A 19,419-nucleotide genomic window follows, 5' to 3' on the forward strand; every position below is an offset into this window, starting at 1 on the left:
AGTCCAAGTGAGATCTTATCAAAGCCTTGTAAAGAGACAAAATAACTTTATCTTTATATGTCAAGGTTCGTTTCGGCATTGCAATTATTTTCTGAGTTGTATTTACAATCTTTGCTATATGACCCTTGAACTTCAACTTCCTGTCTACTACAACTCCAAAATCCCTAGAATGATCAATTTCTTCTAGCATAATCCAACCAATATAATATGACATTGGATATCTAATCACACCTTACGTTTATTAACATTAAACTGACAGTCATTGCTCACAATTCCAGCCTAGTCAAATCATTCTGCAAGTATACTGCATATCAGCATCACTCCTGATTACCCTACCTGTCTTTGCATCATCAGCAAATAGCTGTATATTGCTTGTCAAAGCCTTCCCAATGTCATTAATGTACAGATTGAATAACAATGGGCCAAGGGCTGATCCTTGAGGCACAACACTGGTTTCCTTGAATCTTGCAGATTTACCCCATATACAACTTTTTCACATGTCAGTCAGTCATCCTCTTATCCATGCCAATAGTTTATAATTCAATCCCATATTCTCCAGTTTATATAACAGTCTTCCATACTGTATTCTGTGAAAAGCTTTTGCAAAATCCAAAAGTATCATGATGTATCCATTCCCCTTTTCTAACTCAGTGGTAATATTATGATAGAATGTAAGCAAGTTACTAAAACATGACCTTCCCTTAGTAAACTTCTACTGTTCATTGGAAAGTAGAGATCCTCTGTCAACCCATTTGTGAATGCAAGCCCTAACCAACTTTTCCAAAATCTTCACCACCACTCCTGAGATACCGATTGGTGGATTCCTGGTCAAAGAAATAGCCAGTTCAACTGAACACCCTTTTAGCATCCATGCTGATATCCCATCAGTTCCTATTGCAGAATTCTTATTCAGTTTGTGCAACAGCTCTAGTACTGCCTCCTCATACACAAATTACTTCATGCAGTGAAGTGGTAGTGGTAAGTTCAATGTTGCATATACCATGTTGATAACTCTTAGCAAAATGGCTACTCGTTAATTGAACAATCTCTCCTGCATTATTCCCCCACATACCATCTGCATTCAGTAAAGTTATTCTTTCTTTTACTTGCAGCATAATGATAGAATTCTTTTGGATTGTCTTTAACTTGCAGAGCCAGTTTCTTTTCATACTCTCAGACTTTCCATACAACACTTGTGACTCTTCTGGCCTGCTGCTTATAATTATCATAACTGACATCATCCTTATACACACTGTATTCCTTCCACATAATCTTTTTCTTGTGAATCTCTTGCTTAATTAGATTACAATCCATTTCACTCCTATCCTATTTATTCTTCCAACTCTAGGGACACATTCAGATCTTGCGTCATTTAAGTATTTTTTAAACACTTCTCATGCACTGTCGATGTCCTTTCCATCCAACAACCGATACCATGGTGCAGAACCCAGCATACTCCTATGCTGGGTTCTGCATAGGAGTATGCTGGTCATAATTTCCTGCTTTGTAGTTCAGCATATAACCTTTTGTGAATGGAACATTTCATAAACTTAGCCACTTCCCAAGTGAGTACTGCATGATCACTGTCACCAACTGGAGGCAAAATAGTTAAGTCCAAACTGAAACCCCCTCTGACACTATAATCAGATCTAACACTCTTTGACTGCAAGTTCCATCTTTTGCATACTACTTGAGGAAGTTGTCTCACAACAGCTCAATAAATTCAGTTTCATTCTCATTTGGTTTCACTGTTACCCAGTTAATGTTTGCTTAATTAAAGCTCCTTAATTATCAAAATTATCTGAATGATTAATTAAATCCTTGTAAATTGATGTGAGTGAAAATTAAAATTATAGATATGTATTCATTTATTTTGGATGCATAAATGGTTTATCTGGTAGTTACTTTCACTCTCTCTCTCATTAGTATTTTTTTTTTTTTTCAATGGGGCTGTGAAATATTTTAATTTTTCCAAAGGGGCCTTTACATAAGTTTGGGAAGCACTGCCCTATAGGCACATAAATATCTAAGGGATAGTATGTTTAGTATGGTGTTTTTATTACATGTTGCAGTATCCTTGTATTTGTTTCTAGTTAAGATTTGAATTACTTTATTCTGAGTAGAAACTAAAGGTTTCAGCGTAGTGTGATAGATTCCTCCCCAACTTAATATACCATATGGTAGTGTGCTTTGAATCCAGGCAGAATATAATATTTTTAGCATATTTAAATTTAAGAATCTATTTAGGTAGTAAATTCTGTTTAACATAATCCTTACTTTATTTACGACATCTGTAATATGCTGTTTCTAGCTTAAATTACTATCAATTTTTAATCCCAAGTAAGTTATTATATTGCCTTTTTCTGTTTCCTCACAGTTGCAATTTGAATTTCTCCTACAATTCCAATTATGCAAAAATTAATTGTGCAGTGAAGTTCATTTTGCCTGTTGTATTTGGCAAATTAAAATTTACATTTTTAGTTTTTGAGACATTCAGACTGAGTTTGTTTGACTCAGTATATATTTATATATATATATATGTGTAAATGTTATGTGTATATATATGTATGTGTACTTAATTTTTGTTGTTTTACAGCCATTCCAGAAAGAAGCCACAATCTGATACATGCCATGACTTCTCAATTTCCAGCATGTCTTGAAATTGATGTTAAGGAGTTGGAAGAAAATAAGCATAAACTTGCTCTACAGAACAGAACTAGAATTAATTGCATTCAAGAATATTATCTGGTATGTGTATTCATTATATCTTTTGAATGCCACAGCAACTCCATTATCCATTTTCTAGATTTGTAATTTTCAGTAGAAAGTGAAAATTGATTCTGAAATCAGTTTTCAAGCTGTTATTTGCTGTCAAGATTGCCATTTTGGTCTTATATTCATGAAAGTAAATGGCCGTCTCATTACAGTTGGTAGAGCAAAGAATCTTGTGATACTTATGAGCATTTTCATGTCGAACTGATGAAATACCAAATCTTTTACATGAGTACTTCCCACATTCCATTCCACTATGTGAAAATAGTAACTGAGTTCTGAGATTTCTTTAGTTATGTTTAAATTTTTGCAGATTCTGGTATAAAGCCAACATAATTCTAAGATAAAACTTTATTAGTTCACACTTCTATGCTCCTTTCTGTATACTTCTTTGCTTTGGAAAAGTTTGTTAGGTATCAACTAAATGAAAGGAGACCTTTATTGTAGCAAAATCTGAATATACTTATTGGCAGAAAACTGTTTAGCATAATGTGTGATGGCATATGTACTAGCTGGAATGATCACATTTCAGAATATAACGTGCATCACATCCAAGGTGTGTGTGAGAGAGAGAGAGATTCTTGACAGATGATAACGAGACTTAATGTAAGGTGACATTTTTATTCCATTGAAGGTGTGTATAGTATTTTTGAAGCATCCTTGAATTTTTTTGAGAGGCAGTTATGGTCACATGCAGTGGTGGCCAGTGAAAATTTTAAGTGGGGGTGCTGCATATACAAAAAAAAAAAAAAAAAAAAAAATTTTTTCCCTAATCAGTAACAAATTTATTAATAAATAAATTTACATATTAAAAATTGCTTTATTAAAAATATTTCATCCTCACCAATAATAAAAGTTTCATATCAATAGCAGTGACAAGTGCAAACGAATATCAGCGTTAGATCGCAGTGCATTTGTATAGTGTAATGATAATTGAAACAATATAATTCTTTTCTTAATTTCAACAGTGACACTCGTCAGAATTCGGCCTTGTATCTATAATAAATAAATAATTATATGTTATTTTAACAAAAAAAATAAGATTTACAAAAAAATAGTTCACCACAAACACGTGCCAATAATAAATATTTCATATCTCACAGAAATAACAAGCGCAGGTATAAGTTACACTGCCAAAGCGGCAGTGTATCTAATGACGTAATGTGCAACAACAGCAAATGAATATCGGCGTTAGATTGCAGTGCATTTGTTTCGTGTAACGATAATTGAAAAAATATTATTCTTTTCATATTTTCAACAGTGACACTCGTCATAATTCAGCCTTGTATCTATAATAAATAAATAATTATATGTTATTTTAACAAAATAAAATTAGATTTACAAAAAATAGTTCACCAAGCACACACACCAGTAATAAACGTTTCATATCTCACAGAAATAAGGTGCATAAGGATACTAAAAATACACTGCCATTTGAGCAGTTACAGTTGGGAATGACGTAATGTGCAATGACAAGAGCAAACGAATATGGGCGTTAGATCGCAGTGCATTTGTTTCGTAATTTAAAGCATTAATCGAACAATTCCAATTATTAACTATTCAATCAATGTCAAAACATAAGCTGTAACCTTTAACATGTTGTACTGCATTTATATAATGTTGTAAGCATTGTTATTATTTATAAACACAAACAAAATTTAATTTTTTCATTTTTTTCCTTGGGGGTGTTGCAGTGCTTATGTACGGACCACCACTGGTCACATAAGGCATTTCTATTTTCTGCCAAATGCAAAATGATCTGCAATGGTAGTATGAGAAATTAATTGAAATTTGTGTTTTCCACACCTCTAATATGTTCTGATATGCAAATCTCTCCTTTTTGTCCTACATAATATGTTTCATGAACATTAGATTTATAGATGCATGGTTTTTCAAGGGGCAGATGAGATGGTTTAGGATGCAAAAATCTTGCATAGTGAGATGAATGCTATTTTTATGTCATAGTGATATATTTCCTCTCAGGGCACCCTGTAACCCCTAGAGAGCGTGTCCCCTGGGTGGCAGATAGGGGAGCCCACCATGTGTGTGTGTGTGTGTGTGTACATGCGCGTGCCTGTGTGTGTGTGTGTGTATATATATATATATATATATATATATATATATATATATATGGTGGGGTGGTCCGAATATACTGAATAAGGACTCGTGGACCAAGGGGCCATAAGGGGCAATCATCTTGATTGTAAGGGAAGCGGCACTCCCATGGACCCCTAGCTGGATCTATCCTCTCCTTCTACTTTGAGGAAGACCCACTTACTTTAATCTTTCCTATAAGGCCTTATCAGCCAACTCTTCTTACTTTATGACCCTTGTGCTATTAGAGTACTCGAGGGCCATGGGGTCATTTCATTTCTGGCCTTACAACTATGTCCTCTCTATAAACCATACTATATTTCTTCTATAATCTACCCTATTCTACCCCCTTCAATATACCCTATTCCTCCTATGGGTTTAAATTCAGAAGAAGGCGAGTTCAGAAGCCTTAAGGTAGCAGCCCTACCACTGAACTATTCCATCGTCAGGCTAGTCCCCTGACATGGAGAGAACATAATCCTACTTGTAAGCTGACAGAAAAAGTTAATCGGATTGAATCTATGGGAAACGACCCTGGAATGGAAAAGGGAAAACGAAATGGAAACGACAAAATATAATACACATAGCAAACTGGAATGTAAGAGGAATAGCATATAAAGAAATAGAATTAGACCAGTTATTAAATGAAAGAAATTTTAAAATAGCAGTAATCACTGAAACAAAAAAGAAATTAAAAGGAACTATGAGAATTGAAAATTTTAATGTGATATACAGTGGAGTCGACAGAGACCAAAGAGCACAAGCAGGAGTCATGATTTGGATTCATAACTCCCTTTCAAAACATTTAAAACATTATAAATTATGGAATGAAAGAATAATAGAAGCTAGAATAAAAATAGTAGAGGCTATTTAACAATAATTGGTTTATATGCCCTAGAAGAAGAATTGAACAGGATAATATTGATTTTTATAATCAGCTACAAAACATATATAATAAAATAAATAAAAATGATTACATAATTTTAGCAGGAGACTTAAATGCAAGAATTGGAAACACGAAAATTAATAATAATATAGGAATACATGGAGAACACACTCTAAACAGAAATGGTAAAAAATTGATTGACTTTGTAGTTTATAATAACCTAAAAATAATGAATTCCTTCTATAAACATAAAGACATACATAAATATACTTGGGCAGCAAGAGGATGGAAATCAATATTAGATTACTTCATATTAAATGAAAAGACATCAAAATTTTCACTAGATGTTAGAGTTCACAGAGGATATGAAATAAGCAGTGACCACTTCCTTGTTAAAATAAAATTAAGATTACCACCTAAATGGCTACAAGTAACAAGAACAGAAAGAAAAATTGAAAAATTTGTTTATAAAACTAGACTATTGAATGACACAAATGTACAATGGCTATTTGAACAAAGAATTAACCAGTATCTAGATAAAATAAAACAAAATGAAGAAATAGAAATAGAATGGCTTAATATAAAAACGATACTAAATGCAGCAGCAAATGAAAGCTTAGGAAAGACCAAAAAATTCAATAAAAGAAAAAAACTGAAGATCTGGGATGATACAATCAAAGAAATAATCAAAAAGAAAAAAGAAGCCTATCACAAATGGTTAAGCAGTAACAGATTAGAAGATGAAATAGAATATAAAAGAATAAGAGCCATAGCTAAAAGAGAAGTCAGAAAAAGACATAGAGAATCATGGAATAAATTTGTTTCTAATTTAGAACATGATTTATATAAAATAAGACCCAATGTATATGAAATTTTGAAACACCTAAATGCAGATACCAAAGAAAACATAAAATTAAACACTTAATTGAAATTAGAAGAATTTCTAAATTACTACACAGAACTGAGGACAGACAAATATTTTAAAAAAAGACAACTGGCAAACAATTAACGAAAATGAAAAGGAAATAACTGAAGAAGAATTAGAAATCAGCCTGAAAGAAACAAGAAACGGAAAATCACCTGGAGAAGATAAGCTAGGTTCAGAACTATATAAATATGCAGGAACAATATTCAAAGGAAGATGCTTATTATTTTTAAATAAAATTTACTCAACTGGTATCCCCCCAATAGAATGGAAGTGATTCCTATCTTTAAGAAAGGTAATAGAGATGACCCTAAAAACTATAGAGGTATCAGTATACTAAATTCATGTTACAAAATATACAGCAGAATCTTAAATAACAAACTAATGAAATATTCCGAAAACTTTATTCTAGAGGTACAAAATGGATTTAGAAAAGGACGATCATTTATAGACCCAGCCTTCTGCCTAAAATTAATAATAGAGAAAAGAAGAGAATATAATTTAAAAACACATATTGCATTTATTGACTTTGAAAAAGCATTTGACAAAGTTAAAAGAAACATATTATTTAACATATTAAAAGAAAGACAAATACCAAATAATATCCTAAAAGCTGTCACAAGTATATATGAAAATAATCAAATACAAATAAGATTAAATCATGAGCTATCATATACAAGAGAGATAAACCAAGGGGTCCGACAGGGATGTCCCCTCTCAGCAACTCTTTTTAATATCTACTTAAATGAAATAATAATAAAATGGAGTAAAAATTTACATCAAGGAATTAAACTTTCACCTACAGTTAACTTAAACACTCTCCTTTTTGCAGACGACCAAATAATAATTACAAATTCTGAAGATAACTTACAGAAAGCTATTTTAGATCTAAATGAGATATCCAAAGATTATGGTATGATAATATCAACGGAAAAATCAAAAACTATGGCCTTTAAAGGACAAGTTCCAGCAAGAACTAAAATAGTATTAGATAACAAGATCTTAGAACAGGTGAATTCGTTTAACTACCTAGGATGTATGATCACTTATGAAAATGAAAAAGATATAAACATAAAAATTGCAAAATATTTAAAAATAACAGGAGTAATTAACTCTATATTTAAACCAAACCTATTTCAAAAACAAACCAGGCTAGAAGTATACAATACATTAGCCCTACCGGTCTTAATGTATGGAAGCGAAATCTGGACAATAAAACAAAAAGACAAACAAAGATTAACAACAGCAGAAATGAAGTTTATGAGAAAAACTGCAAAGTATACCCTATTTGATCACAAAAGAAATGAAGATATTATGAAAAAATTAAACCAAGAACCAGTGATTGAAAAAATTAAAAAATATAAACATAGATGGATGGAACACGTTCAAAGAATGAAAACAGAAAGATTACCAAAACAAGCCTTAAAGTACAAGCCATTAGGAAAAAGAAAACCAGGACGTCCTCTTAACGATTCAACGATGACTTCTAAGGCCGGAACAGGCCATACTAGGTCTAAATCCTTGATATGTATGATGATGATGATTGATATATTTCAGATATTTTGAGCATTATATGTTGGATATAATGGAAGAGACTTCGTTTTCTTGCCTGTTTGTCATTGTTGGGGTGGGGAGACAGAGCAAGATCTTGTTGATCATTTTGTACCTATATTCATTTTGATGTAGGGTATGGCTGAGGTTGCTCTGTCACTTTGTTTTAATTATTACTGTATTTTTGCACAGAGTAGTGATGAGGGTATCTTCCAGTTTAGTTAGGCTTTCCTAACTAAACTGGAAGATACCCCTCATGTCTGCTGAATAACTGAGTTTTTTCTCTTCAAAAACCTCTAGAAATGGTGAAATCCTATAATTTTCAAGTTCAAGAGCGAAATGTGATTTTTCTCTCTTCTCCCTCCCCAAATGATTCCATAAATAAATTGGCTAGATGCAGAGACAGAGGTGAGCCCATGGCAAGACTCAATTTTTGTTCATATTTTTCTTGAAACTGAAGTGTTTTCTCTGTAATGTAGCTATTGGAAAAAGATTTTGAAACAGTTTTAAAGTTTCCTCTCTAATCATTTGTAAACAAATTTATCACATCTAGGCTTGCAAGAAGGTCTGATGGTTCTATCACTAATTTTTCCCAATGAAATGAGAACTGTTGTTTTTAATGGACTGGTTTTCCTTTATACTTATGTCCCTTACTCTGCCACCTTTAAAAAGATCTCAAGATCCATTAGTAGGGCCAAAGAAGTTGAAGCTGTTAGTTCAAAGTGAGCCTTTCTTTTAGGATGGCATCATGGTATAGCAGAACCAAGATGATTTGTAGGGTCATTTGAAATTTGGTAGTGTAAAGGAAAGGCATATCATATGACACTAAAATTGTTTAGAGATTGATAGATTTTTGATGCCTTAGCCTAATTTGAATCATAAATTGGGAACAGCGATTCTAAGGAGAGATGCCTTTGAAGAACGGTTACTGTTTGGTTGTGTGGATGCATTGGCTAGTTCATCATCATCAAATTCCTCGCATTTACCCTCAAGGAGTGTACAGGATATGATAGTACTACATGAAAAACTTATATCATTACTAACTTCCCATCTACAATTTTCCTCCAAATCAATCTGTTACCTGTAAAGACTCCAACATTATCAGATCTTATATTTATATTTTCTAAGGCACTATTTACTCTATCAATCCACCTATATCTTGGCCTTTCTCTGGGTCTTTTTCCTGCCAACCTGGCAGAGAACACTTGTTTTGCTAACCTTACCACTCCCATTCTGTTTAACTAACCATACCAACTGAGATTAGCTCTGCTAACACATTCCTGGATGCTAACAATGTCAAGTTCTTTCCTAATATCCTCATTTTTAATATGATATTGCCATTGATGCCATCTGTTCATGCCCTCTAATCTTTCTCAGGACCCTCATATTATGTTGTCTCTAATCTTTGGTCAAGTGTTTTATTTCTAACCCAGCATTCAGATCCATAAGTTAAAATTGGCTTGAACACTGTCTTGTATACAGCTAATTTAGTGTTTTGACTAATTTCTCTCTTATTCCATATAAATTTATTCATTTGACTTTCCGCCATACCAGCTTTGTTGATTCTGTTGTCTATTTCCATATTCAATTTACCATCTTCACTAAAAATTGTGCCTAAGTAGCTGAAATGTTTTATCTGTTCTATAGGTTTTCCATTCACAATGCAGTTGATATTTTCAGTGCTTCTGCCTATTTTCATTGTCCTTGTTATTGCTGACCTTCATACGATATCTATTGTAACAGTTATTCCATTTAGTCAGGGAATCTCAACAAAGGTTCGAAACTGGTCTGGGTAGTGACCCCCACAATAATGTATAACATCATACTTGTCCGCTAGGAGATGTGTTTTACATCAGAGCTTACTCTGCCTTTACTACGAGTTGTCCCTGTCACAAAAGGTTTGCTTATGCTTGGATCCACCGAAACTTTTATGGGTTCTATATTCGGCATGAAACTCTTGTAGTTTCTCTATTTGGCTTTGAAATAATGTTGGATTCAATATCCACTTAATTTGAATTTTGCATCACCAAAGTGAAGCTTCGGCTCTCTTTTTCAGTAGTTTTTAAATGAAATTTTGTAATATATGTATTAAAATTTATATACCGCAATGAATTTAAATTTCTATAATTTAATGCTTTACATAAATTATTTCTAGGCTATGTTGGATGCAATAAAACTTCTGGCCAACCTATTGGAAGAACATCGTTTAAAGGCAAAAGCAGAGCATGACAGTGCTGTTGCACAGTTCTTAATAGCCAAAACTGATGCACTGATTAATAAAATAAGGTAATTTTTTCTCCTTATCCTTTATTTTCAAAATTATTAGGCCTGTCTTTCTGTTTCGTTAAAGTGGCTACTCTGCATATACAAAAACATTTCTCACATGTCTGGATGTTGTTTTTTTTGAATACATATATACAGCTGTTTATTAAAAACTAGCAAGAGCCCTGATACCAAAATTGGAGATGCTAATCTCAGCTCTTTGCTTTATGCGGATGATGTTATATTTCTAAATAAATCCGCTACAAGTCTGCAAGATTCCCTGACTAATATGAATAACTGTTGTAATAGATATGGTAAGAAGGTCAACATTAAAAAGACAAAAACAATGAAAATAGGCAAAAACATTGAAAATATTAACTGCATTGTGAATTGAGAACCTATAGAACAAGTAAAACGTTTCAGTTACTTAGGCACAATTTTTAGTGAAGATGGTAATTTAAATATGGAAATATACAAAAGATCAACAAAGCTGGCATGGCAGGAAGTCAACTGAATAAAGTTATATGGAATGAGAGAAATTAGCCAAAACACTAAATTAGTTGCATACAAGACAGTGTTCAAGCCAATTTTAATATATGGATCTGAGATCTGGGTTAGAAGTAGAACACTTGACCAAAGACTACAGACCACAGATATGAGAGTCCTTAGAAAGATTAGTGTCATGAACAGATGGCATCAATGGCAATATCATATTAAAAATATGGATATTAGGAAAGAACTTGACATTGTCAGCATCCAGGAATGCATTAGCAGAGCTAATCTCAGATGGTATGGTCACTTAAACAGAATGGGTGAGGAAAGGTTAGCAAAAGAAGTGTTTTCTGCCAGGAAGAAGACTCAGAGGAAGACCAAGATATAGGTGGACTGATACAGTAAAAAGTGCCTTAGAAGATAGAAATATAAGATCTGATAATGTTGGAGTTCTTGACAGGTAACAGACTGATTTGGAGGAAAATTGTAGATAGGAAGTTAGTGATGATGTAAGTTCTTCATGTAGTACTATCTTATTACGTACACCCATTGAGGGTATATATCAGGAATTTGATGATGATTATATGGGGGGGGGGGGGGAACTGGCACGTTCACATTTGATTCATGAATTCTCCTCTAAATGATGTATACTGATTTAGGATACTTTTGTTTAAAAAAATTGGGTGTGCATGCACATACCCACATATTATTCTTTAGCAATTTTTATTCCCCATTTTTTTTCTTGACCATGTCAGAAAGGGATGGGGAAAGATGGTGCTGAATTTGCAAAGCATGAAATTTTATATTGACATTAGGATTTTCTAATGTATAACCAAAAGATGTATCAGATATTATGATTGCCCCACATGATTAATAATTTACCACGACTAGTTTTTAGCAGTTTTCTTCCAAATTGGTTTTGGATTTAATCAACTCTTACATTTTACTCTGCAAAAGCACTCTTAATGTACAAATATGCAAGTACCTTGATCTTCTTCTCATCTTTCATGTCATTTTCCTGCCATACTCATTGCTGATGGTAAGAAAGTGACAGAAGCAGAAGAAATAGTTCAGTTACTGAGTGATCACTTTGCAAGGGTATATCATCCAGGTGATGACTTTGCAGTTACTGATGTGAGAATTGAGGTAGATGAACTGGAGGTACTCAGTATATCGAAAAAATGTCAATGTGAATACAGCAGTGGGCTGGATAGTATGTTGTCAGCTCGTGTGCTATGAGTGTGCAAGTGAAATGGCAGTGCCTCTGATGAAGTTGTTTGATCTAAGTCTCAGCTCTGGTAAGGTTCCAAGAGAGGGTAAGTGGCTTCAAGACAGACAGCAAATTACAGACCAGTTAGTATTTCTCTGGAGTGGTGGTTAAAGTATTGGAAAAGTTGATTAAAAGTAAAAATTCAGAAATGGGTGAATAAGATTATGATGATCTATGGGGGGGGGGGGGCAGCATGGCTTTGTAAAAGGTAGGTCCTGACTCAGTAATTTATTCACATTTTATAATAAGGTGACACCGAAATTAGATAAAGGAAATGGCTACACCATGATACCGCTGGACTTTGCAAAGGCATTTGACATAACATTGTGTGGAAAACTATTGCATAAGTTGGAGAAAATGGGAATGAATGTGAGACTGGTGGAGTGGAATCAAGGAGAATGAGAGTGACTAGTGGAGTGCCCCAAGGCTCTGTACTAAGACTACCACCATTTTATTTGTACATTAACACTTTGAGTCCTAGACCTTCTGTATTAAGGTATATATATATACATATTGATGTATATTTAATCGATAGGACTCAAAGTGTTAATGATATAGCAGAAGATTTGAGGGGGAGAGATTCAGTTGTTTGCTGATGATGCAAAGCTTAGGAATGCAATAGTTAATTAAGGTGAAGTAAATATCTTGCAGGATGATTTAAATGGGTAGTGTGGGCAAAAGTTGTCAATTTAATGTTGCAAAATGTAAGGTATTGCACTTGAGGATGAAAAGATTACATACTCTATCATATTAATTGTACTAGATTACAGGAAATTGATGAGGCTAGGGATGATGGTGGAGAGAGATTTGAAATTCAAAGGAGATTGCAAGGTTTGGCAAAATAGCTCAGAGGGTTACTTAGATGTTGAAGAACACATTGACAAGTAAAGATATGAAGGTTATTATCATTCTTTAGAAGGCTGTGATTTGGCTACATGTTGACTACTGTGCACAGATTTAGTCACAGGAAGGAATGATCTCTGTAAGGGGTAGATTGAAGGTATGTGGGTTACAGTTTATCTGACAAGCAGAGAGAGGATATGATAGAATTGTATAAGTTACTACAGGGATTCTATAAGATTGACACAAAAGAAATTTTTCAATACATGAGTAGTAGGGGGAGAACAAGGGGTCACACTTGGAAATTATCTAAAAGTGGTTAGTAGGGGTGTGCAGACCATGTTCTTGACTTGTAGCATTATGAATGAGTGGAATTGATTGTCAGAAGTGGTTGTGAGTGCCTCAACAGTAAATAAGTTTAAGGAGATGTATGAGTCTCCCACGATGAGTCTTTGACATGGAGTACTTGTATAAATAATAATAATTTTTACTTCAATTAGAATATCTGTTTCAAATTTTTCATCTATTTAAATAACCTTATCAATTTTTGTTTATATACCTGATTATCCTCAGAACTCTCGAATCCAAATGTTAATAATTTGAACACAACTCCCTTCTATACAACTAGTTTAGTATTTGGTTGATTTTCATAGAAATTTATTCATTTGGTTCCTCCACTGTGCTAGACTGAAATGTTCCATGATTCTACTAAAAATTGGGTTTAAAAAAACTAGAATGTGTACCCTTTCTCTAGATTCATTACTAAGAATGATGTTAATATTTTTATGCACTCTTCATTTTTTTTATTGCTGATTTTCATACCAAATTTATCACAGTAATTATTTCAGACAGAGTAGATTTATTTATCAAGAGTCATTTGAACAGTTTTTAGTTTTTTTTCCTATCAGCATAAATTCTACAATAATAAGCAAAATGACTCTCTAGATCTTGGCAAAGAAGCATTCTTCGATTAACATCTGGATCCATATCCATTCCTTGCTGCTTAAGCAATTCTAAACTGCAAAATATTCCATCCAGTTCTTTGATTGTTATCTGCTTTGGAATCATATCTTCCCATTCCATTTGTTCGTTGTCTTCACATGCACGTTGTTGTTCAATTTCAAGAAGATCGTTATCACTGAAATCTTTTGAATTTGAATCCAATAATTCTTTAACATCTGCATCAACACCATCAAAACCAAGGTCTTCACCAATTGCAACAATTTCTTCAACCACATTGTTCACAGGATTCTGAAAACCACCTAAGTCATTAGCACATTCTGGCAAAAGGTTTTTCCAAACAGCTCTCATGCAGCTGGAAGACACTTGCACCCATGAGTCATGAATGTTTTCAATTGCGTGTTTAATGTTAAAATTTTTCCAAAATTCTTGGAGCGTAATCGCATTTCTCCCATTGTTGTTTCTACTGCCTTTGAGAATGTCTTTTGCAATAAGCTTCAACTGCCTGACAAAAATAATAGTTAAACCAATGTTCAAATAAGTTTTGAGTAACCCAAGCCTTCTGATTCACCCACCAAATTACAGGTAAAGAGTTCTTGTTACATCCTTTTAAAGTCCTTGGGTTTTCGTGAGCCGAAAGTCGTGAGCATGAAGTCATTATGCTCATGACTTTCTTTCGGCCAGGAAACATTCCTCAAGTCTTGAATATTTTTGCTTGGTAAATTTAAAGGCGCGTTAATTAAAACTCTTGCTACGTATATAAAGGGATTGTCGCAATTAATTTCTCTGCATTAATCAGATCCTGCATTAAGCAAGGGATACCTGTATATATATATAAATAAAATCCCCATATTATTATTATTATTATTATGTGACACTGCCACAGAGTCCAAGAACTCATTGAGGGAGGGCACCTACTCTACAACTCTGTCTCCACTACTCAATCCACCAACTGCAACTACACCAATGCCATCTCCTGTCCACCACCACTGATATTTCCACAGACAATCGCAAACATCCATGCCCACGGTGGGATTTGAACCCACAGCCTTTTGGCTGGAGAGCAGATACGCTAACCAGCCAACCAGGCCGGCGATGTTAATATTTGAATTAGCATTAACTGTACATCATTTCTAAAATTTCCAAACTAGATTTTCTAGTTTGCAATGAAATTGTACAGAGCCAGAGATAAGTTTGTATAAGTTTCTGTTTACATGACACAGACTTTCTCATGGTACTTTATCATATACCTAAGATCAATAAAGATTAAATAGAAATCCTTATTAGATTTTCTTGATTTCTCACCCATTTGTTATGAAGTAAAAATCTAGATTTGGCAATTCAGTTTTCACTTCACAAGTTTTTTTCTTTTCTTTTTTTTTAATTATGTAATATTGTCCATGTGAAACATATATATGTATATATAAGGAGTGGCACAACATTACCTCCTATTTATTTTTTATTTGGATATGAATGAGTGCAGCAGAAAGCTTTTTGAGAAACAAAGACTACTACCATCCACATAATAAATTTAGTTTAATCCTTTATCCAAGTGTGAGCAAACAAAGTTTGCGCCTGAAAGTATCTTCAGGACTGGGGTAAGGTGGTACAACACCGGGAAACTCGTTGCAGAGGTGGAGCAAGCTTACATCACTCCTATCTCAGTATCTCACATAATGCAAAACACATCTCCTTGCAGATATGTATAATGTTATGCATTAAGGTAAGGGCCACTACCCAGACTAGTTTCGACCTTTATTGAGGTCTCTTCAGTGGGAGCCAGGCCCAAGTGGAGATACTAGGCAGAAGCAATAGCAAGGTCATCTCTGCCTATAGGAGTTGCTAAACAGTGTGCACCTTTTTATTATATTACTCTGGATTTAGAGAAAGATGTTGAAAGTTTATTTTTCACTTGGTTAGACTATAATAAATTTAGTTTAATCCTTTATCCAAGTGTGAGCAAACAAAATTTGTGCCTGAAAGTATCTTCAGGACTGGGGTAAGGTGGTACAACACCGGGCAACTTGTTGCAAAGGTGGAGCAAACTTAGAGATAGGAGTGATGTAAGCTTGCTCCACCTTTGCAACGAGTTGCCCGGTGTTGTACCACCTTACCCCAGTCCTGAAGATACTTTCAGGTGCAAATTTTGTTTGCTCACGCTTGGATAAAGGATTAAACTAAATTTATTATAGTCTAACCAAGTGAAAAATAAACTTTCAACATCTACTACCATCCACATGTCACTGAGTGGATAGTTGTCTGTTTCCACCACTGTGAGTGCTGCTGCATTTGGTCACATGAGTGCAGCACACAAGTAATTCAGAATTAGCTGCTGTAGATGCACACATGAAGCAAAGAGTGGTGATTTAATTCCTTACTATAGAATATGTGAGTAGCAAAAAGTCATACTTATTTGAAAAATGTGTATAGAGGTGACACTTGATGTCAGCACAGTTTAGCCAACAAGAAACATGAATGATATCCTTCTGATAACACCCAGTCCCTTATCAGTTTAAGCACAATGGATGCATATGCAACATTTGGCTGGATATTATTCTTCCTCATCTTGTTCATAGCCCAGATCTGGCACCCTTCTGGGGACATGATTTTGCAGGTGGCAAGGAGCAAGCTGGTTGTGAAGAGCTTGACCCCTGAGTGAAAACGTTTATGGGGTGGACGTACATTGTTTCACTCATCAATGGCAAAAGTATATAGATAATGATGGAGACTTGAAAACTGACAGAATGCTCGTGAAACATGAAGAATTAATCCTGTAAAAGCCACTGTTCAATTTCCGGGGGGGGGGGGGGGAATAATAATAAAGAAATAAAAGTAGCATTACTTTCATAATGTCCTGCTTATTTCAAAATTTTTGGTGATTTTTTCCTACTTTTACTGCTAATTGCATTTCTTCTGGATATTCTCATTGAGTACTTTTTTTCAGAGTACTTACTTCAGACATCAAGATCCAGGATACCCTAATCAGCTTTTTTGTATCACTTTAAGATTTTTTATTCCTGATTCCTTTGATGCTACTTTTTCTCTATACCTCCTTAGTGACCTCAAAAGCATTTTCCTACATTAGAAATGTAGAAAAATGCACTTACTTAATATCCAGAAACATTATAATTTCTTCTTTTCGTGGACTACTTCATTAAATTCCAAACTATGGAGTGCCTGTTTTTTCCATCCCTGCAAACTGCTTCACCTTACATGGTGAAGCAGTTTGCAGGGATGTAAGGTAGCTTCCCTGCTTGAGTCTGTTATTTTCACGATTTTAAATTCAGCCTCTAAGGTCTGGTTCTTATTTTCAAACTTTTTTTATTTTCCTAAATAATATTTATTTATATTTAAGTCTCCACTTCATACAAGGCATGTTCAAAAAAAGACCAATTGTTAGAACGCTTCCTTGAATGCACACAGTTCTCTTATTGTATTTTCACGAATCTCTTCTATGGTTTGGAAACAATGTCCTTTCAAAGTGGTTTTAAATTTGGGAAACAGGAAGAAGTCTGCTGGGACTAAGTCCAGAGAATAGGGTGGGTGGGCACAACAGATGTCTGATGTTTTGTCATATAACTGCAGATGAGGAGCAATGTATGAGCTGGTACATTGTCGTGGTGCAACATCCAAGTCTGGTTTCCCCACAATTCAGGTCTCTTCCTGTGCACAGCATCCCTCAAACACACTAAAACTTCCGGATACAACTCTTTGTTCACCATCTGACCGGGTGGTATAAATTCATAATGGACAGTGCCTTTCAAATCTAAAAACACAACCAACATCACCTTGATATTTGACCGACTCATCCATTGATGCTTAAACCATGAATAGCACTTCGTTCAGCTCATACAGTCCTCCTAATGCTCATGACAGGGCAAATGGAAGTTTGTTGTCAAAACCTCCTGCTAGGTGAGCACACCTAGCAGGAGGTTGTCTTTTTTTGAACACACCTGATATATAGAATTGGTTAAACTTGGAATCTTTCAAAACTTCACCACACATTTTTATCCTGCAAAAAATTGCTTCCTATTTCTGCCATATTTTTATCATACTCAGAACTTCCTCCTATTTCATATTAACTATATGCTATTGTATCCTGATGATATTAACAGTAGCATAATACAGAAATAACATGATGAATGTAGCTGCTTTTAGAGCTAATTTCATAAATGACAAAGTATCATCACCCTGTGTAAAAATATGAAATGTATATTGTTTTTCATGCATTACTGAATTTTGAATTTTCAGACTGACGGAACTTTCAATTTTATTGGAGACATATACAGCAGAAACAGTGCCTGCATTAAAAATTATAAGGTATGCATTGATTTATTTTGCAGAAATTTTTACAAAGTGTGTGTATATATATATGCATTATTCTATAATGAAATATTTTTATTTCAGGGAACGTTTATCAATGGATCACCAGCAGATAATAACAGAGCTAGCTGACACATCCAAGAGTCTCCAGGTATATGAATCACTTAGCTCTACTTTTGATGACTTAGTGAAAGAATATGCACACCTGAAAGAAGAAATAGAAACCAAAAAATGGGCAATATCTGAATTGAAAAGGAGGAATTAATATACTTAATAAAAGTTCTTGTTCATTAAGTGATTGTTTTGGTAATATATATTTTGTCTTTATCATTTGGGAAGGGGAGGGGGTCAAGAAGAGAGTGTGGTAAATACCATTTCTGTCTCACTTTCTGAGTGAAAACTCAAGACTGTTATAAAGTACACTGCATTATCCAGGTCTAGACAAATAATCACTCTTAAGCAGAGGCGTAGCTAGGGAGGGGATGGTCCGTCCCAGGTGGCACTTTGAACTTTTCAAAAATGGTTCTATTTTAGAATTAACTTTTGCAGTTAATTCTAAAATAGTCTCGAGAACTCATTTCCAAATATTGTAATACTACTGCAAATTTTCCTCATAATTGCTGTAAGTGTTTCTAAATTAAAATTGATTATGAATTACCTACTTTACTATGAAATAGACTTCGAAAAATGTCATCGATTTTGCTAAAAGAAAAGCAAGAAAAATAACATTTTAGATTGTTGAAATTAAGGTTTTAGTTCAAAAATAAACAGTGTTTTAATTTATTTCCCTATACGTCGTTTTGACTTTTTGTAGTATTTTTGTCGTATATTGAGAGGGGTGGCAAACTTAGGGACCAAACTTTACTGGGCAGCAAAAGCTCTAGCTACACCACTGCTCTTAAGGATAACAAGGCTATTTTAACTGACTAAATTTTACTTCTGGGTTTGACCAGCAATGGATAAGCATCTGCTCTACAAACTTATATTCAGCTCAAATAACTGGCATAATATTAACCTAAAACATTTTGATTCTGTTAATCGAAT

At 34.1% G+C, this 19,419-nt stretch overlaps 1 protein-coding gene across 4 annotated transcripts in view; it reads left to right on the forward strand.

Moving 5' to 3' along the window:
• Nucleotides 1-18,669, forward strand: part of LOC150097019 (HAUS augmin-like complex subunit 4) — a 109,774-nt gene extending 91,105 nt beyond the window's left edge. For 2 of the 4 annotated variants that reach the window (XM_090408503.1, XM_090408501.1), the window contains exons 6-8: nucleotides 2,597-2,748; nucleotides 10,384-10,514; nucleotides 18,304-18,669. In XM_090408503.1, coding sequence (XP_090264629.1) covers nucleotides 2,597-2,748; nucleotides 10,384-10,514; nucleotides 18,304-18,640 — 620 coding nt within the window. In that variant the 3' untranslated portion in view covers nucleotides 18,641-18,669. The remainder of the gene's footprint in view (nucleotides 1-2,596; nucleotides 2,749-10,383; nucleotides 10,515-18,303) is intronic. The other 2 variants (XM_090408502.1, XM_090408505.1) reach the window with 2 other exon arrangements.
• The last annotated feature ends 750 nt before the right edge of the window (nucleotides 18,670-19,419 follow it).

Source organism: Typopeltis vanoorti, chromosome 18, assembly GCF_054136105.1.
Source record: "Typopeltis vanoorti isolate ZY-2024b chromosome 18, IOZ_Tvanoo_1.0, whole genome shotgun sequence".
Classification (NCBI taxonomy): Eukaryota; Metazoa; Arthropoda; class Arachnida; order Uropygi; family Thelyphonidae; genus Typopeltis; species Typopeltis vanoorti.